Raw genomic sequence first — 21,875 nt, 5'->3', positions numbered from 1 at the left:
ACACACACACACACACACACACACACACACACACACACACACACACACAGTAATAAAATCTAAATAAAATGAAAAATAAAGAAAACATGAATGCTTGAGGACATTGTTATATTTAATCCAATTATAATATTCCACACTGTATCTAAATATTAGATAGTACTACATAAACTTGCACAGTTTTTAATAAGTTTTTGGGGTTTCTGTAAAAAGTAATTTAGATTTGAAATAGTGAGGAAAGGAAGAAAGAGAAGAAGACAGGAAGACTCACAAGCTAGGAGCCATGATTGGAAGAAGGATGGCAAGAAGGAAGGAAGGAAGGAAGGAAGGAAGGAAGGAAGGAAGGAAGGAAGGAAGGAAGGAAAGAAAGAGAGGACAAAAATGAGCCAGGAAGAAGGAAGGAGGGAATAAAGTCATATTCTTAAAGATTCTCATTGTTATATTGATTACATATTTCACCCATCTTCCTGTAGATAATATAAAGCCATAATTATTTTATAAACTAAAACTGTGCACTGTTTACTTTATTTGAGTTGATGTCAGATACATAAGCATCTGTTAGGATTTTTGTATGTAGTAGATACTAAACACTAGGAAGAACTTTTGTTTTGTTTTGTTTCTAAGACATTGAGGAACTATGAACCATGAAGTTAGAGAACTGCTATCACAAAAATGCTAAGAATTCTCTAAAACAAGCACAGTCAGAACCACAATGAAGAGTTGACTTTATCTCTAGCTGTTAATGCAGAGTGACAACTCAGAAACTAACAGAGGTTGCTGATGGATTTCAATTTTCAAAACACTCACTCGTAAGCAAACCAGTCAGTATCGCCATTGGAAGTGCACACTCGAGACCTTTGGTTGTATCTGTCCTTTTCAAACTTAAGAGGCAAACCACTTCTTTTTTTTCCACGTGGTATATAATATTTTAATATTATATGTGTTAAATTGAGGATTTTGTCATTAGAAAATAGAGATAACAACTGAGAATAGCCCTTGGGCTGTCCCAAATGGACTTCTCAGATAACAGCAAGGATCCATTATTTTAAAGATTCTGTCTTTATCTCGATTTTCATTGCTGAATCTGAGACTCATAGGTATTGTTTCTACACTTCCTGTATGGAGTTTTCTGAACTTCTTTTTGTAGACTGATGTCTTTAGTCAATTTTATCTATTAATCTCGTCAAATGCTTTCAGCCCCGTCATCTCTGTGTCCTAACTGCAGGTTCGCATGTGCTGGGATATTCAATGAATTTTTTGTGCTATTCTCTTTTTCTTTTTTCCCCCTGCCTTTGTACTTTAGTTGGGATAAGTTCACTGTCAGCGGATTTCCACTTCCATTATGTCTTTTCTGTCATGTCCATTTATACCCCAAAGTACATCTCATGATTTTTGCCATGCCAAATAATTTGTGTCTGCAATAAACACTTTAAAGTTTTCTCCTGAAGCATTAGATTCTTTCCTCTAATCTTGATGTTAATAATATAAAATCTTTGCTCTTCCCAGATTCTGTTCATGCTTGGATTGGTGTTCACTGGCCAGGGCTTCACATCCCTTCTTGTGGTTTCATGCCATACGGCAGACTTTGTGTGTGAACAAACTGTAGAGAATGAAATAGAAAATACCGATTCCCTCATCAAAGGCTGACCTCCATGATCACATCAGAACTGAGCTGAGTTGGAGCTGAATTAACTTTAGTTAATTTGAATGCCCCACTGAGCCCATAGATTTAAGTTATAAAAGGCCCCTGCTTCCATTTGGGTTTGGGAACCAACTGCATTCAACTTTTGATCATGTTTTGCTCTCCAGTACTGCTACAGGATTTCTGAAGCACTGAGGAGCTCTGCCTCCATACCTAGTACTTGTGAAGACCCTAGAATTGGTCTACAGTAATGACTCACTTCTTTTTTTCTTACTAAACAGAGAATTTCCCTGATTCATTGTGGTCGGTGCGGCTTGAAGGTATAAAGCCCGTCACTTCTCTCAATAATGCTGTACTGTTCATTGTTTTCATAAGCATAGAAGGAACAAACATTTATTCCTACCCTTGAAGTTCTGGAAGCAGGCTGAATCACTCTCACCAATCCTCTCTGCGTAATTAAATGCATGATGTTTCAGTACACAATAACAAACACATATTTAAATTGTATAATAAGAGCAAATAATACGGAATATTAAGTGAAATGCACATGCTCACATATCCTTGTGTGTGTGTGTTCATGTGTGCACATATTCGTATTCAGCACAGCAGTGACCTCTGGGTTGTCAGGCCAGACTCTATACAATATTCTCCTCCTTATTTTAGCTGAGGTCCCAGTGATAGAAAACTGCTTAGAATTCCCTCATTCAACCTACTTACCCTTTGTCTGCAAAGCCAATTCTTAGAAGTGACTCAATTTCCTTTCTTTTGATGTCTTGGTGTGTCTTTGTTTGACTCGATATATATTATTTCCTCAATTGTCCATTGAGATTTCCACATAGCAACCAGAAATATATACTTCATTCTCCAAAGACACAATTAGAGTTCGCTTAGGGTTTGGGGATAATGTATCATTTAGGGTATAATCAAAGAAATGGTGCTCTAATAAAAACTGAGTATATGCAACTAAGTCACAATCTAAGCATAAAATGTCTGATGATAGAACTTTCCCAAATTATGGTACCCAGAATTTATAAAATACAATGTTCTAGATGTTTTAATTGCCATCCTTTTTTGAACAGACTACCATTCCTCTGTAGTTTTTTTTTCATTTTTTAAACTTTTATTAATTACACTTTATTCATTTTGTATCCCCCCATAAGCCCCTCTCTCCTCCCCTCCCGGTCCCACCCTCCCCCCCTTTCTGCATGCATGCCCCTCCCCAAGTCCACTGTAGGGGAGGTCCTCCTCTCCTTTCTGATCTTAGTCTATCAGTTCTCATCAGAAGTGACTGCATTGTCAGGGTTCTAGGTTATCTCCACGGATAGTCCTTGGTTGGAGTATGAGTCTCTGGGAAGTTCCCTGTGTTCAAATTTTCTTGTTCTAGAAACTGACTCATGTCTTCTCCACTAAATATGGTGAGGTCATGACTTCCAGCACCTTCTAATAGAGCTTATTATGAGATAAGGCCGTTAGGGTTGTGGTTGATATTAAAGGAGGTAGTGAGTGGACTCTCATTTAAAGATTTGTTAAACAAAAAGAACCAGAGACATGAGTAAAAACAGACGTCACGTGTGAACATAGAATAGAGGCATCATCTTCAAGGTAGGCAGGGAGACTTCAGAAGAAACAGGTCTTTCAAGATCTTGGACTTGGACTTTTAGCCTTCAGGGCTCTGAGAAAATAAATATTTGTTAATCTGCCTACTGTTTACTGTTTTGGTCTGGAGTAATTTATTATTATTTTTTGTTTTTTAATTTTAATTTTTATATTAACTACAGTTTATTCACTTTGTATCCCAGCAGTAACCCTCCCTCATTCTCTCCCAACCCCACCCTCCCTCCCTCATCTCACCCATGCTCCTCTCCAAGTCCAAAGATATGGAGGTCTTTCTCCCCCTCCATCCAATCCTAGCCTATCAGGGCTCATCAGGACTGGCTGTATCATCTTCCTCTGTGGCTTGGTAAGGCTGCTCCCCCCTCAGGGGGAGGTGATCAAAGAATCAGCCACTGAGTTCATGTCAGAGACAGTCCCTATTACCCTAACTAGGACATCCACTTGGATACTAAGCTGCCATGGGCTACATCTGAGCAGGGGTTCTAGGTTATTTCCATGAATGGTCCTTGGTTGGAGTATCAGTCTAAGAAAAAAAACCCTGTGCCCAGATTTTTTTGGTTCTGTTGCTCTCCTTGTGAAGTTCCTGTCTGCTTCAAGTCTCTCTGTTTCCCCCTTCTTTCATAAGATTCCCTGCACTCTGCCCAAAGTTTGGTTATGAGCCTCAACATCTGCTTTTGTACAATGCTGGGTAGAGTCTTTCAGAGGACCTCTGTGGTAGGCTCCTGTCCTGTTCCCTGTTTTCTCCCTCATCCAATCTCTGTCCTGTATGACTTTCTGAGTGAGGATTGGTCATCTTACCCAGGGTACCATAATTTCTGCATCCATTCCTCAATTGAGGGACATCTGGGTTGTTTACAAGTTCTGGCTATTACAAATAAAGCTGCTATGAACATGGTTGAGCAAATGACCTTGTTGTATACTTGAGCATCTTTTGGATATATGCCTAGGAGTGGTGTAGCTGGATCTTGAGGTAGCAGTACTCCTAATTGTCTGAAAAGGTGCCAGATTGATTTCCAAAGTGGTTGTACAAGTTTACATTCCCACCAACAATGAAGGAGGGTTCCTCTTTCTCCACATCCTCTCCAGCATGTGTTGACACTTGAATTTTTGATCTTAGCCATTTTGATGGGTATATGGTGAAATCTCAGAGTCATTTTGATTTTCATTTCCCTGATGACTAAGGACGTTGAGCATCTCTTTAAGTGTTTCTCTGCCATTCAATGTTCATTTATTGATAATTCTCTGTTTAGCTCTGTACCCCATTTTTAAATTTGGTTACTTGATTTATTGCTGTTTAACTTCTTAAGTTCTTCATATATTCTGGAAATTAACCCTCTGTCAGATATAGTATTGCTGAAGATCCTTTCCCAATCTGTAGGCTGTCATTTTGTTCTGAAGACAGTGTCCTTTGATTTACAGAAGCTTTTCAGTTTCATGAGGTCAAATTTAATGATTATTGCTCTTAGAGCCTGTGTTGTTGGTGTTCTGTTCAGTAAGTTGCCTCCTGTGCCAATGACTTCAAGGCTCTTCCCCATTTTTTCTTCTAACAGGTTTAGTGTGTCTGGTTTATATTGAGGTCTTTGATCTACTTGGACTTTAGTTTTGTGCAGGGTGATAAGTATGGATCTACTTGCATTTGTCTACATGTAGACATTCAGTAAGACCAGCACCATTAGTTGAAGTTGCTATCTTTTTACCATTGTGTGGTTTTGGCATATTTGTCAAAATCAGGTGTCCATAAGTGTGTGGGTTTATTTCTGGGTTTTCTATCTGATTCCATTGATCCACCATTCTGTTTCTATGCCAGTACTATGCAGTTTTTATTACTGTTGCTTTATAGTACAGCTTGATATCAGGGGTGGAGATACCTACAGAAGATATTTTATTGTAGAGGGTTATTTTAGTGATTCTGGGTATCTTGTTATTCTATATGAAGGTGAGAATTTTTCTTTCAAGGACTGTAAAGAATTGTGTTGGTAATTTGATGGGAATTGCATTGAATCTGTAGATTACTTTTGGTAAGATGGCCATTTTTACTATGTTAATTCTGCCAAGCCATGAGCATGGAAGATCTTTCCATCTTCCATATCTTTTCCTCTTTGTTTCTTCAGAGACTGAATTTTTTTATTCATATAAGTCTTTGACTTGCTTGGTTAGAGTTACAGCAAAGTACTTTATGTCCTATGTGGCTATTGTGAAGGCTGTTTCCCTAGTTTCTTTATCAGCCTATTTGTCTTTTGTATACAGGAGGGTTACAGATTTTTTAAAGTTGATTTTGTATCTAGCCACTTGGCTGAAAGTGTTTATCAGTTGTAGGAATTCCCTGGTAGAATTTTTGAGGTCACTATCATATCATCTGTGAATAGTGATACTTTGACTTCTTCCTTTAAGAACTGAATCACCTTGATCTCCTTTAATTGTCTTATTGCTCTAGCAAGGATTCTAATGTAAAGAGGTATGGAGAGAGTGGGCAGCCTTGCTTTGTCCCTGATTATGGTGGGATTGCTTTAAATTTCTGTCCATTTAGTTTGATGTTGGCTATAGGCTTGCTGTATATTGCATTTACTATGTTTAGGTATGTGCCTTGTATCCCTGATCTCTCCAGAACTTTAAACATAAATGAATGTTGGATTTTATCAAATGCTTTTTCAGCATCTAAGGAGATTATCATGTGGTCTTCTTCTTTCAGTTTTTTTATATGGTGGATTACATTAATGGATTTCCACACACTGAACCACCCCTGCATACCTGGGATGAAGCCTACTTGGTCATAGTAGATGATATCTTTGATGTGTTCTTGGATTCGGTTTGCAAGTATTTTATTGAGTATTTTTGCACCAGTGTTCATAAAAGAGATTGGCCTGAAATTCTCTTTCTTTGTTGGGTCTTTGTGACATTTAGGTATCATGGTGGTAGCTTCATAGAATGAGTTTGGTAATGTTCCTTCTATTTCTATTTTGTGGAATAGTTTGAAGAGTATTTGTGTTAGCTCTTCTTTGAAGGTCTGGTAGAATTCTGTGCTGAAACCATTTGGCTCTGGTCTATTTTGGATGGGAGACTTTTGATGACAACTTCTATTTCCTTAGGGGATATAGGACTATTTAATTGATTTACCTGTTCTTGGTTCAGCTTTGTCAAGTGGAATAGATAAAAAAAATTGTTCATTTCATTTAGATTTTCAAATTTTGTGGCATATAGGCTTTTGAAGTAAGACCTAATGATTGTATGGATTTCCTTAGTGTCTGTTGTTATGTCCCCCTTTTCATTTCTGATTTTGTTGATTTGGATGGTATTTCTCTGCCTTTTAGTTAGTTTGGCTAAGGGTTTGTCTATCTTGTTGATTTTCTCAAAGAACCAGCTCTTGGTTTCATTGGTTCTTTGAATTGTTTTGAATTTATTGAATTCTGAGTTTGATTATTTCCAGTCATCTACTCCTCTTGGGCATGTTTGCTTCTTTTTTTTCTAGGACTTTCACATAAGCCTTTAAGTTGCTTGTATGAGATGTTTCTAATTTCTTCTTGAAGGCACTTAGTGCTATGAATTTTCCTCTTAGGACTGTTTTCATTGTGTCCCATAAGTTTGGGTATGTTGTGCCTTCATTTTCATTGAATTCTAGGAAGTCTTTGATTTCTTTCTTTTATTTTTCCCCTGACCTGACTGTCATTGAGTACTGAGTTGTTCAGTTTTCATGTGTGTGTAAGCTTTTTGTTATTTCTTTTGTTGTTGAGGTCCAGCTTTAGTCCATGGTGATCAGGTAGAATACAGGGATTATTTCAATCTTCTTGTATCTGTTGAGGCTTGTTTTATGACCAACTATATAGTCTATTATGGAAAAGGTTCCATGAGGTGCTGAGAAGAAGGTAAATTCTTTCATGTTTGGGTGAAATGTTCTGTAGATGTCTGTTAGGTCCATTTGATTCATGACCTCGGTCAGAGTCATTGTTTCTTTGTTAAATTTCTGATTTGTTGACATGTCCTTTGTTGAGAGGGGGTGTTGAAGTCTCCCACTATTAGTGTGTGGGGATCTATGTATAGTTTCAGTCTTATTATTTATTTTACAAATGTGGGTGCTCTTGTATTTGGGGCATAGATGTTTAGAATTGTGATGTGTTTTTTGTGGAATTTTTTCTTGCTGGGTATGAAATGAACTTACCCATCTCTTTTGATTAATTTTGGTTGAAAATCTATTTTATTAGATATTAGAATGGCTACTCATGCTTGATTCTTGTGTCCATTTGTTTGGAAAACCATCTTTCACCCCTTTACTCTCAGATAATGCCTATCTTTTTTACATACATGTGTTTCTTTTTTATTTTTTTAATTTAGTTTTATTTTTTCTTATTAGTTACATTTTATTAACTCTGTATCCCAGCCATGTCCCGCTCCCTCATTCCCTCTCAATCCCACCCTCCCTCCCTCATCTCTACCGTGCCCCTTTCCATATGTTTCTTGTATGCAACAGATTGTTGGATCTTGTTTACATATCCATTCTGTTTGTTTGTGTCTTTTTAATGGAGATTTGAGTCCATTCATGTTGAGGGAGATTGATGACCAATGTTAGATGCTTTGGTTTTGCTGTTGGTTGTGGTAATGTGTTTGTGTGCTTGGCTACTTTTAGTTTTGCTGTAGTGAGGTTATTTATTTCCTGTGTTTTCCTGAATGTAGTTAGCTTTCTTCGGTTGTATTTTTCCTTCTAGTATCTTCTGTAATGCTGGATTTGTGAGTAGATATTTTTTAAATTTGTTTTTGTCTTTGAATATCTTGTTTCCTCTATCTATGATGATTGAGAGTTTTGTTGGTATAGTAACCTGGGCTGACATCTGTGTTCTGTTAGGGTCTGCATGATGTCTGTTCAGACCCGTCTGGCTTTCATAGTCTCTGTTGAGAAGTCAGGTGTGATTCTAATAGCTTTGCCATCACATGTTACTTGGCCCTTTTCCCTTGCAGCTTTTAGTATTTTTTCTTTGTTCTGTGTACTTACTGTTTTGATTATTATGTGGTGGGGGGATTTTCTTTTCTGGTCTAATTTATTAGATGTTCTATAGGCCTCTCCTTTAAGTTAGGGAAATTTTCTTCTATAATTTTGTTGAAAATATTTTCTGGGCCTTAGAGGAGGGAATCTTCTTTTTCCTCTATTCCTATTATTCTTAGGTTTTTGTCTTTTCATGTTGTCTTGGATTTCTTGTCCAAGAAATCTGTGTCAGGAATTTTTTAGATTGAACATTTTCTTTGATGGATACATCCATTTCTTCCATTGTATCTTTCACACCTGAGATTCTTCCTTCCATCTCTTGTAGTCTATTGCTTATGCTTCCTCTGTAGTTCCTATTCTCTTCCCTAAGTTCTTCTTCTCCAGGATTTCCTCTGTTTGTGTTTTTTTTTTTTTCCAATTCTATCTTCAGATCTTGAGCAGTTTTGTTGATTTTCTTCACCTGTCTGACTGTATTTTCCCATTTTTCCTTTAGTTCCTTCAGCTGTTTGTTTGGACATTCCTCTGTTTCTTTTATTTCTTTCAGTGATTTAATTATTTCCTCTCTCAAGGCCATAAACTTTTTGGCTCCATCTTCCAATCCTTTTTTTTTTTTTATGGATGGCCATAATCTGTTTGACTTTTTCTTCCTCTAATTCTTTACACATTTTTTGTTTCCTCTAATATCCTCTTCAAAAACATAGATATAAGGTCATCTTCTTGAATTTCATTTATTCTGGGGTGTCCAGAGCTGCTTGCCCCTGGATAACTGGGTTCTGTAAATGCCATATTGCTGTCTTTTGTTGGTTGAGCTTTTACACTGGCCTCTACCCATTGGGCTATCTTAGGTGTTTGTTGTTAGTTTCTGGTGCTTCATGGAATCCTGGGGGGAGAGAATATCCTTGGCAGGAAGATGATTTTTCCTGAAGGAGGCTTCCTTAGCTTTTTGGGTATGGTCACCGAATGGCCGGTGCTTCTCAGGAACTGCCATAGTTCACCTCAGGCATATAGACCTAAGAGGTAATTGTGGTCTCTTTAGACACAGAGACTCTCCTCTCACCCAGAGAAGTTCTGGAGACAGCTGCCCTGATGCTGGGTTTCTTGCTCTGAATTTAGTGAGCTGCTGCTGTTGTTCTTACACTGTTTTCTAGGCACAGTCCTCTTGAAGATTCTGGGAGCCCTATGGTTTGGTCGGTTTAGTTAGGGATAACTGGTTGCTCTTTGGAGCAGTATCTGGGGGCTGATCTCGGGGATCCCAGGCTCCTATAGGTCTAGGGTTGGAGCTCTGTGCCCCAGTACCCAACCTATAATCAGTGTCAGGTGATCACAGCTCTCATGTGTGCAGCAGGAGCTTAGATCCTGGAGCCTGTAGGGACTCAGAATCTTTTCCGGAGCTGGGTGTCCTGAGGTCTGACCTGATCTTTCCCACCACTGTGGGGTCCTCCTAACAGGAAGATCCTGTCTGTGGTGTTTTTGGGGCCATAGTTCCATCTGGGGTGGCGGGTAGAGCACACAGGTGCAGGTGAGTGGTGGCTCCAAACTACAGACTGGGCACCTGCAGGAACCTGGGAACTTTTCCCGAGAACTTTTCCGTGTGTGTTTGTGTGTGTGTGTGTGTGTGTGTGTGTGTGTGTGTGTGTGTGTGTTGGCTGAGTGCCCTGAAGTCAGACCTGGTTTTTTCCTCACCTTGGGTTTCCTCCTGACAGGGAAACCCAGTCTCTGTGCCCTGGGGCCCACAGTTCTGTCTGGAATGGTGAGTCAGGTTCACAGCAAGTCTCTGGGCTGGTGGCTGTGTACCTGCTGTTTCCCAGGACATTTTCCAGGGATTGACTGGGTGACCTGAGGTTGGTCCCATTTTCTTCCTTCACTGTGGGGTTTTCTTTTGACTCTCTGGTGTTTTGGTGCCCACAGTTCAGCCTGGGAAGGTGATCAGGACACGCAGGCTGGTGACCGAGTACCTGCCTAGGCCGAGGAACTCTTTGAGGTTTTTGCTGGGTGACTTGAACCCAATTGATTCCTGCACCGTGAGGTTTCCTTTCACCTGGGAAACACAGTTGCTGGTGTTTTAGGACCCAGAATTTGGTCTCTTGGTCACAGTGCCATCACTGCTGTCCTTCTCCTCAGACTCAGTGTCCTTCTGGCGCCGCCATCTTGGATCCTTCCCCAGCATCTCTTTCTTAAGATTGGGGAATTTTTTTTCCTATGGTCTTCTTGAAAATATTTTCTGGGCCTTGGAGCCTGGAATCTTCTTTTTTGTTTTTTCCTATTATTCTTAGGTTTCATCTTTTCATATTGTCCTTGATTTCTTGGATGTTTTATGTTTGTAACTTTTCTGATTTTATGTTTTCTTTGAGAGAGGCATCAATTTCTGCAATTGTATTTTCAGCACCTGAGATTCTTTCTGCCATCTCTTGTATTCTATCGGTGATGCTTTCCTTTGTGGTTCCTGATCTCGTCTCTAAGTTCTTCAACTCTAGGGTTTTCTCTGCTTGTGTTTTATTTATTGATTTTAATTCTTTCATATCTTGTACCATTTCCTTCATCTGTTTGAATGTGGATTCCTGTCTGTCCATGATGGCCTCTATATTTTTGTTCATTTCCTCTTCATGTGCCTTGAATAACTGCATAATTATAGATTTACAATAATTTCCCTGTGTTTCAGCTACAATAGAATATCTGTTGATTTTTGGAGATTTTGGTGAAGCCATGATATCCTGGTTTTTGTTCTATATTTTTGTGCTGGCTTCTAGCCATCTGGTTGTTTGTAGCCTTGACTGATTATTCTTGAAGCCTGTAGCCCTCTAGGTTCACTGGCTGTGCTGGCAGCATTGTTTCCATCTCAGGTGGGCTAGGGTGCTGGGAAGGAGGCAGAAAGGTCTCTGTGGGGCTGCTCCAATACCCCACAGGCCTCCTGAGAAACACAGAGGTTGGGGTTTGGGGGTCCACAGTATGGCCTGCCAGTCACCCTGCTCTCACTGCTAAGTTGCTATCCAGATACCCTGTGAGGTCCACACCACCATTTTGTATCTCCTATTTTCAACTTCTTGTATCAAAAAGCAAGACTAGAGAACTGGAGAGATGGATCATATGAACTTTCAAGAGAAAGTTCAAGTGTATGGCCTACAAGGGTCTTCAAGAAGTCCTCTGTGTATGTATTATAGCTTTCGGCTTACTAATTTCTTGGAGCTCCTGAGTGTTTGAATGAATGGCCCTCTGTTTCTTGTCCCTGCTCTTGGGCTCTTTTTCTTCTGTTGAGTGCCTTGTCCAGCCTTGGATGTGACAGTTTTTGCTTTATCTCATTATATTTCACTTTATCATGTTTGGTGCTTATCACTTAGAAGCCTGTCTTTTTCACATGAGAGACAGAAAGGGGGTGGATCTGGAGAGATGGAGAGATAGGAAGAGACTGGGAGGAGTACAGGGAAAGAAAACTGTAATCAAAATATATTATATAAAATAATCTATTTTTAATAAAGGAAAACAAACAGAAAACAGAAAAAAGTAGCTGATACTATGTTTATGCCAGGTGAAAGCAGAGTGTCAGATTTTACAAAATAGTGTTTTTTCCAGAAACCCTGAAAAAAACTTTCAAAATCTTATAGAAAAAAAGTAACACTACAGGGAGGATGCTTAAGTCTCATTCAGAAGGACAAATAGAATAGACACTAGAAGAAGCTGAGGAGAGGGAACAGGATGGGAGCCTACCTAGATGTCCTCTGAAAGACTCCACCCAGCAAGGGATCGAAGCAAATGCTGAGACTCACAGCCACACTTTGGGCAGAGTGCAGGGAATCTTATGGAAGAAGGGGGAGGTAGACCTGGAGGGGACAGGATATCCACAAGAAGGACAACAGAGCCAAAAACAATTTGGTCGCAGGGGGTTCTGTAGGGACTGATGAATCAACCCAGGACCATTCATGGAAAAGACCTAGATCCCCTGCTCAGATGTAGTCCATAGACAGCTCAGACTCCATGTGGGTCTCCTAGTAAGGGGAGAATTGACAATCTCTGACATGGACTCTGTTGCCAGTTCTTTGATCACTTCTCCCCCTTCCTCCTTTCTTTGTGGGTCAGCCTTGCCAGGCCACAGAGGAAGAGGATCAGGCAGTTCTGATGAGACTTGATAGGCTAGGGTCAGATAGTAGAGGAAGAGAGCTCCCCTTTTCTGAGGTCTAAGGGAAGGGGATGTGAGGGAGAGAGATGGAGGGAAGGTGAAACTGGGAGATGAGGGAGGAGCTATAACCAGAAGGTAAAGTGAATTAGTTTAAAAAATTAGTATGATTATTCTATATTATATGTCTAATATCCACTTACAAGTGAGTATATATCATATGTATCTTTCTGTTTCTGGGCTATCTCACTCAGGATGATCTTTTCTGTTCCCACGATTTGCCTGCAAATTTTATGATTTCCTTGTTTTTAATTGCTGAGTAGTATTCCATTGTCTATCCATTTTTGTATCCATTCCTCAATTTCTGTATCCATTCCTCAACTGAGGGACATCTGGGTTGTTTCCAGCTTCTGACTATTACATATAAAGCTGCTATGAACATGGTTCAGCAAGTGTCCTTGATGTATACTTGAGCATCTTTTGGATATATGCCTAGGAGTGGTATAGCTGGATCTTGTCTGAGAAAATACCAGATTGGTTTCCAAAGTGGTTGTACAAGTTTACATTCCCACCAACAATGGAGGAGGGTTCCCCTTTCTCCACATCCTCTCCAACATGTGTTGTCACTTTACTTTTTGATTTTAGCCATTCTGATGGGTGTAAGGTGAAATCTCAAGGTCATGTTGATTTGCATTTCCCTGATGACTAAGGATGTTGAGCATTTCTTTAAGTGTTTCTCTGCCATTCAGTGCTCCTCTATTGAGAATTCTCTGTTTAGCTCTGTACCCCATTTTTTAATTGAGCTACTTGATTTTTTGGTGTTTAACTTCTTAAGTGGATATTATACATATAATATAGGATAGTCATTCTAAAATCTGTACACCTAAGGAAGCTAATCAAGGAGAAGGACCCTGGTAAGATGCTCAGTCTTCATTCAGAATGGCAAATAAGATGGACATCAGAAGGAGAAAACAGGGAACAGGGCAGGAGTCTTATCACAGAGGGCCTCTGAAAGACTACCCAGCAGGTAGCAAAACATATGCTGAGATTCACAGCCAAACTTTTTGCAGAGTGCAGGGAATCTTATGAAAGAAGGGGGGGATAGAAAGACCTGGAGGGGACAGGAGCTCTACAAGGAGAGCAACAGAACCAAAAAATATGGGTACAGGGGTCTTTTCTGAGACTGATACTCCAAACAAGGACCATGCATGAAGATAACTTAGAACCCCTGCACAGAAGTAGCCCATGGCAGCTTAGTGTCCAAGAGGGTTCCCCAATAATAGGAACCGGGACTGTCTCTGACATGAACTCATTGGCTGGCTCCTTGATCACCACCACCTGAGGGATGAGCAGCCTTGCCAGACCACAGAGGAAGACAAAGAAGCCAGTCCTGATGAGACTTGATAGGCTAAGATCGGATGGAAGGAGAGAAGGACCTACCCTATCATTGGACTGGGGGAGGGGCATAGGTGAAGAAGAGAGAAGGAGGGTGGGATTGGGAGGGGATGGGAGATGGGGCTACAGCTGGGATACAAAGTGAATAAAATGTAATTAATAAAAATAAAAAAATAAAAAGAGAATTAGTTCAACAAAGCAAGATTATTAACAAATACATTGACCTTACTGGATTTTTTTCTTTACGGAATTTTGTGATAGCAAGAACATTTAATTTACTCCTCATTCAACAATAAAATTCCCAAGATGTAGCACACTTTAGAGACATAAAGTCCCTCAAGGTGGAAAATGATGTAACTGCTTCTGGGAATTTCATGTAGGTGAAGAACAATTTGTTCCAGAGAGAAGTTGTGTTTGTTTTGTTGGAAAGAAGAGTAAGGATAAGTAAGAATTAACTTTGGAAACTTTGGCCTTCTGTTTGTACAGAAGAACATGCAGGAATGGGCACAACTGCATTTTGAGAGGGAGTCCAGGTTATGATTTATTTTAACTATAATTATATTTGTCACCTCCAAAGAAGAAAGAAACTCATTTAAATGTAAGTTTAGGTCACCTTCAAAATATATTTCTCTCTCTCTTTCTCTGTTTCTCTCTATAGAAGTTTGAGGTGAATGAAATGGATTTGTAGAACACACACACAAAACCACAGAAAGTTTATAATATGACATAGAAGTATAGAAATTATCAGATCCCAGGTATGTTAAAATTTAACAAGAACTTACTCTGAACTGGAAGAGAATCAAAGAAGTTATGATTAAATTAAATCAATCTTCAATTACACAAAATTGATACCCCATTTAGGTTACACAGAATGGGTAAAGAAGGTTCCTGGACTTCCCATTGTAGGTGTGGTGGCATTTGTATCGTTTCTCTAGGCTACATGTTTTGTACTTAGGGAATGGTCTCATACTGAAGATAGCAAGGGCAGCATAATCTGCAGCCAATCTTCAGTCCCAAACCCCATTTCTGTGGACTCCCAGATTTCTTTAAATTTAACAACCACTTCACTATTACATGTGCTTTGAAGCATTGAGTATTTTGTATTAAAAAAGAAAGTGTAGGCTTGTGTTGGAATATTGGGAGATTTCAGGCTCTCTGATGAACAGGTCTTAGTATGGAAAGGCCAGATACATGAGGTCAGTCAGATTTAAATCTCCTATTGCTTTTAGTAAACATCAGCCCTGGGGCTTTAGACAGATACCCTTCCTCAGTTGAGGCTTTGTGAGTTTGCTCTGGCTTGGGTGGAATCAAATGCATGATCCCGAAAGAATCCTGGGGAAGGTCAGGCCTGTTAACACTGCTTAGTTCTTATCCATTGTTCTACATTCCTTGGAGCCTCGGATGTACTAGTCCCTCCCAGTCATTCCCATCCAGGGTGTAAGTTGACTTTATACCTTGACATTATTTCTGTAGTATTTAACTACAGCTCCCAGAGAACTAGCTTGCTAAAAGGTAAACTAGTAAGAGTTAGCTTCTCAGAAATTTGAAAATCGTGGGCTCTGAATTTGTAACTCTACAGAGTTTCTCAGCTTCTGCCTCCTACAATTCATGTGTTTCTTTCCTTTCTTGCTCCTGCCCAGACTGAGAGTTATTATTTTTTCGATTGGCTGTTCACATTCCTTTTTTTAAATTTTTTATTAATTACACTTTATTCATTTTGTATCCCCCCATAAGCCCCTCCCTCCTCCCCTCCCAATCCCATCCTCCCTCCCCTTTCTGCATGCATGCCACTCCCCAAGTCCACTGATAGGGGAGGTTCTCCTCTTCTTTCTGATCTTAGTCTATCAGTTCTCATCAAAAGTGGCTGCATTGTCCTCTGCTGTGGCCTGATAAGGCTGCTCCCCCCTCAGGGGGAGGTGATCAACGAGCAGGCTGTTCACATTCTTCATGGAGTTTTAAATCATTATTCAGGTGCAATTAATCTTAGATGATATTTAATGATAGGGGCCATATGTGTATACTTTCTTCTTGTACTAAGATCTTAAACTTGAAAGTAGAGCTGAATTAAAGGGCGAGTCTTTTCTGATTATTCACCAAAATATATTTTCTTGGTCCTTTGTGCTCAGAGAAAGTTCCTCTTGATTTGATGTCTATCTTTTTTATCTTTTCATTTTATATAGGTAAAATTTAATTGTTATAATGGAAGAAAACCTCTGATGGTTTAAAATAATTCTAATATTGTACTATAGCCATCATTTAATAAATTTCTTCTTTAAATATGTTTTAAGAAATGTTCATAGATAAGGAACTGCCTAATTTTGTGGAATACTTGTGTGCATGCCTCTGTGTAAGTGTGCATGTTTGGGTATGTGTATCGGTAGTCTGTGTTTGTGTGTATATGCAAGTTCATGTGTGTGAGTACCCAGATGCCATTTTGTTTCTGTGGAGGTCAGAGGACATCCTTGGGTACTTGTCCTCTCCATCATGTTGAGACAGGTTCTTTTGTTGTTTGCCCCTGTGTGTGCCAGATTAGCTGGCCAGTGAGCTTCAACAGCTTTTCCTATCTCAAACTCCCATGTCTCCATAGAAGTTCTGGGGTTGAAAATTAATATTGCCTTTCTAGGTGAGGATTGATCATCTTACCCTGGGTCTTCTTTCTTGTTTATCTTCTTTAGGTGTATAGATTTCATTATGTTTATCATATCTTATAAGTCTAAATAAGTGAGTATATACTATGTGTGTCTTTCTCCTTCTGGGATACCGCACTCAGAATGATCTTTTCTAGATCTCACCATTTGCCCGAAAATTTCATGATTTCCTTGTTTTTAATTGCTGAGTAGTATTCCATTGTGCAATTATGGCATGGTGTATTTATGGCATAGAAAGTATAAAGTGTGCTTTCTACTTTACTGTGTGTAAAAATACTACAATTTCTGTATACATTCCTCCATTGATGGACATCTGGGTTGTTTCCAGGTTTTGGCTATTACAAATAAAGCTGCTATAAACATGGTTGAGCAAATGTTCTTCTTGTGTACTTGAGCAACTTTTGGATATATGCCTAGGAGTGGTATAGCTGTGTCTTGAGGAAACGCTATTCCTAATTGTCTGAGAAAGCGCCAGATTGATTTCCAGAGTGGTTGTACAAGTTTACATTCTCACCAGCAGTGGAGGAGGGTTCCCCTTTCTCCACAACCCCTCCAGCATGTGTTGCCACTTGAGTTTTTGATCTTGGCCATTCTGATGGGTGTAAGGTGAAATCTCAGGGTCATTTTGATTTGCATCTCTCTGATGGCTAAGGATGTTGAGCATCTCTTTAAATGTTTCTCTGCCATTCTATATTCCTCTACAGAGAATTCTCTTTTTAGCTCCGTACCCCATTTTTTAATTGGATTGCTTGAGTTATTGTTTTTTAACTTCTTTAGTTCTTTATTGAGTATTTTTGCATCAAGAGAGATAGGTCTGAAGTTCTCTTTTTTGTTGGGTCTTTGTGTGGTTTAGGTATCAAGGTAACTGTGGCTTCATAGAATGAGTTTGGTAATGTTCCTTATGTTTCTATTGATATATTCAATATATACTAATTAGTATGCACTATATACTAACATTTTTTTAGTATCTCTAATAAAGGTTTTGTAGGCATAATATACAACAGAAAACCATAGGCAACAGTTTCATATTTAATTGTTTAAACTAGTTCCTTCAAGATCAAAATTCAGTAATCAGTTTTAATTTTCCAGTTCCTGAGGTTTTTATGACATATACTTATGACATATTTTAGTGGAGGGATTTATTTTTCATATATAATATTATTTATGACATCTATAATTTTTAAAACATGTAGATTCTAAGTAAAATTTCCTGGGAAGAGGTTAAAGAGCTGTTTTTTTTTTTTTTTTTTTTTTTTTTTTTTGAGTTACCTAATTACCTTGTAAACACCTTCTCCTAAAGAAGGGAGAGTTAATATGACCCGGAGAGGATAGGAGCTCCACAAGGACCAAATATATCTGGGCACAGGGGTCTTATACAAGACTGTTTATCCAACCAAGGATGATGTATGGATATAACCTGGAACCTCCCATGGTAGCTCAGTAACCAAGTGTGTACTTTAGTAAGGGGAACAGAGACTATTTCTGACATGAACTCTATGGCGGGCTCTTTGAACTCCCCACCCACCAAGGAGGAGCAGTCCTGCTAGGCCACAGAGAAGAACTTTGCAGCCAGTCCTGTAGATAACTGATAAAATAAGGGGAGGAGGTCCTCCCTTATCAGTGGACTTGGAAAGGGGCAGGGAGGAGATGACGGAGAGAGGGTGGGATTGGGAGGCAATGAGGGAACAGGATACAGCTGGGATACAGAGTTAATAAAATGTAACTAATAATAAAAATAAATTTGAAAAAATTAATATTGCTACATTTGGCTTTATGAGTGTTCTGAAAATCATGTTTGTGTTGCAAATACTTTATTTACTGAACATCCTCAACTCTGAAACTGACTAATTTTGACTGTTTCTTAGAACGAGCATACCAAGGTTTATTTGCTTCTGAAGAGTCAAATGCTGTAGCTTCTCAGGTGTGGGTGGGGCTTCAAAGCTCTTCCAGAGTTTCTGCAGGAATATTGGCTAGTCTGGTCTTGTGGAAGTCTTGTGTTGTTAACCATAGCTACCTGGAGTTCATGAAAGCAACAGCTTCACATCAAAAGACACCACACCCACCCTATCCCCCAGCTTTTACATTCTTCCTGGGGCATCTTTTATGATTTTTTTTCTTGGGAGTGGTTAATGTAGGTGTCCCAGGTAAGTCTGAGCAGTTACTGCCAATTCTGCCAATTGTTCTAGTAGTACTTGGATCACTTATGAGTCTCTGCATTAGTTGTTGCCCAAAGCAAAAAAAAAAAAAAAAAAAAAAAAAAAAAGCTTCCACAGCTAAGGTTGACAGTAGCTTGGATCTATCTGAGTTTAAAAATAAATATTTTAAGGGTTTTGCAATGTAAGTGTTTTAAGTTGGTTCAAAAAATATTACCATTGCAGTCTCATTTCTGAAATCTTGAAAGAGAAATCATCATTCATGTTTATTGAGCTTTGACATTTCTGCTCATCTGGAATGACACTGTTTTGTACCGTTTACTCCTCGTTCTATTTATTCATGCTATTTTGTCATGTGTGCCTCTATCAGCTACGGTCATCTCAGTTCTTCTATTTTGTCATCACCTTCTTGTTTATCCTAGGAAGAATACCATACTTTCCATTTTATGTGTGTGTGTGTGTGTGTGTGTGTATTATAGAATTTGTAATGTGTTATATACTATATCTATATATCTATGTCTGCATCTATATCTAGGTCTTTCTACCCGTATATAGTCACTGACAAGAAAGCACTGTTTGACCCCACAGAGAGTTTACCTGTATTTGTTACCCAGCTTGAGAAAAGCCCAAGAAAGTTTGCTTTCCCAATGGGTGAGTTTTTCCCCACCCCACCCCCCGGAAGAAAATGTACTTTTATAACGCATACATTTATCTTTCCCATTCATTTAGGGATTTCTTTGCTTCACTGAGAGTTCCATAACTTATATTTTTAATTAAAAGCTTTTAAAACCTTTTGCCACACTGAGAATGGGATCCAGAACCTTGTAGATTCTTGACACGTTCTCTACCACTGAGCCACCCACCTGCCTGTCTTCACAGAACTCTTAAATATTACTTTCTGGGCTTATTGAAGGTTGTTTTAACAACTGATATCTTTAATATGAGCTTTTAGTCCTAATGAAATTTGTACGGTGTTGTTTTTCATTTTTCACACTGATAGTCTACTACTTTCTGTTCTTTTTTATTGATTAATTTTGTTGTCTGATAATTTCATATGTGTATGTACTGTATTTTGATGGCTGTCACCAACACTTTCTTAGCACGCCCCTCTATCACATCCCCCTTTATCTGATTTGATTTTTCAAAGTTTTTAATATGGCATTTTGCCAAATAGTGACACTTGCCTAGTTTTTATTTTCTGTAATTTTTTATTTTAAAAAGATTTATCTTAATTTTAATGTGTGTGTGTGTGTGTGTGTGTGTATGCATGTGTACTCTTAACCACTGAGCTTTCTCTGCAGCCCCCAGCTTCTCTGTAATTCTTATATTTCGTTTTCTTTATAGGTTTTAGAATGCTGTGATCTCTATGATCATATTCAGTCCGTAAGTTATTTGTAACCTTATATGGCATGATTATGTCAGTATCTGTGCAACATATTTTTAGGAAGAGTCCCTTTATTAGGTTAATTAATTATATTTACAATTATGATCAAATCTAGAGCCTAGGATTTACTAAGTATGAAGTTATATTTTTTTCCCTCAGCTACCTCCCATGTGCAAATGATTATTTTTCTACTTTGGAAAGGTTATTTAAAATATACTTCTTATTAAATCTTTTCAATATTTCATGAAAATATCAATAATGCTTTTCCCTTTAGTCTGTAAAGGCAGTGAATGATTTTACAGGTAATGTTGAACCATTTCATAGTTACACCCTATTTTTCTCTTTATCACACTTAAACTCATGTTTCCCTTCAGATTAATATATATTCAATTTACTAATATATTTTTAAATCATAAAGTCCAGTGTTCAAGCCTTTAGCTGGTAATTTCTTCTCTCGCTTATTACTGAGTTTTAGGACATAACCATTATATAGTTCTTCATTGTTCTTGCCATAGAGATGAACCTTCCTGATGGATGAGAACTACACAAGGATCACAGAATTCATTTTTGTTGGCTTGAGATACCAGCCTAAGCTGCAGGTCTTCCTGTTCTTGCTCTTTCTGCTTTTCTACCTGGTTACTATGACAGGAAATTTGGGTATGATCGTTCTCATCCGTGTAGATTCCCGTCTTCACACTCCCATGTACTTTTTCCTCAGCCACCTGTCATTTGTGGACATCTGCTTCACATCAGCCGTGGCCCCAAAGATGCTCAGGGACTTCTTTGCAGATAGAAAAGTCATCTCTTTCCTGGGCTGTGCCTTGCAGCAATGGTTTTTTGGGTTCTTTGTGGCCACTGAGTGCCTTCTCTTGGCATCCATGGCCTATGACCGCTACGTAGCCATCTGTAACCCACTGTTGTATTCAGTGGCTATGTCCCAGAGACTCTGCATACAGCTGGTGGTCGGACCCTACGCTGTGGGTTTCTTCAACACCATGACTCACACAACAGATGCTTTCAGACTTCCCTTTTGTGGCTCCAACATTATCAATCATTTCTTCTGTGACATGTCTCCTATCCTTTCCCTCATATGTGCCGACATACGGATCAACAAACTGTTGGTTTTCATTGTGGCGGGAGCTGTTCTGGTTGTCAGCAGCACCACCATCATCATCTCCTACTGTCATATTCTCATTGCCATCTTGAGAATCCACTCTGCTGAAGGGAGGAGGAAAGCCTTCTCTACCTGCTCATCCCACGTCACAGCGGTCTCCATTTTGTATGGGACTCTCTTCTTTATCTACGTGCGGCCAAGCGCGATTTCTTCTCTGGACCTCAATAAGGTGGTATCCGTGTTCTACACAGCGGTGATTCCCATGCTCAACCCACTCATCTACAGCCTGAGAAATAAAGAAGTGAAGGCGGCCATGGGCAGGACAGTTGCCAAGGCCAAATCTTTCCTAAAGAATTAAATTGTCATCAAGAACACAGAACAGATCCAAGTCAAAGCTGCTAGACATGATCGTATCCACCTGGACGTCATCTCAGCATGATAAACAGATTGCAGAATTTATAGCTGATGTTGTTTTATTCTTTCATGTGGCTTTATTTCACTACATAAAGCAGTTAGCTTTATTCATCATGTAACTGTGGATGCTACAGCTTCCTGCTTTTAAGCACAGGATTCTCCCCTTATCTATATATTTATCATGGGAAGAAAGGTAGAATCCAGTAAATACAGGGCCAACAGATGTGAATGGTGCATTGTAGTATGTATGTCCCCTGTTCCTGCATGTAAAATTGAAAACAACCAGCAGAGCGTTTTGCTTGCCTTGAAAGTAACTGTAAGTGGTTTAGTGTGTCTGGTTTTATGTTGAGGTCTTTGATCCACTTAGATTTTAGTTTTGTGCAGGGTGATAAGTATGGATCTATTTGCATTTTTCTACATGTAGACTTCCAGTT

At 39.0% G+C, this 21,875-nt stretch overlaps 1 protein-coding gene across 1 annotated transcript; it reads left to right on the top strand.

Annotated features, from left to right (window-relative positions):
- The first annotated feature begins 20,443 nt into the window (after positions 1–20,443).
- On the top strand, positions 20,444–21,385 carry LOC129671654 (olfactory receptor 1009). The gene has a single exon (XM_055600750.1). It carries the CDS (start codon positions 20,444–20,446, stop codon positions 21,383–21,385), a length of 942 nt encoding a protein of 313 aa, XP_055456725.1.
- Positions 21,386–21,875: the final 490 nt, after the last annotated feature.

The sequence above is a fragment of the Psammomys obesus genome, unplaced genomic scaffold, assembly GCF_907164565.1.
Source record: "Psammomys obesus unplaced genomic scaffold, mPsaObe1.curated_primary_1811, whole genome shotgun sequence".
Taxonomy (NCBI): domain Eukaryota; kingdom Metazoa; phylum Chordata; class Mammalia; order Rodentia; family Muridae; genus Psammomys; species Psammomys obesus.
The sequence above is the reverse complement of the archived record's forward strand: the minus strand, read 5'-3'. Positions and strand labels throughout refer to the sequence as shown.

What these genes read in the sequence shown, in the direction of transcription:
- LOC129671654 (XM_055600750.1), top strand. Translation starts at nt 20,444, where the DNA reads ATGGATGAGAACTACACAAGGATCACAGAATTCATTTTTGTTGGCTTG.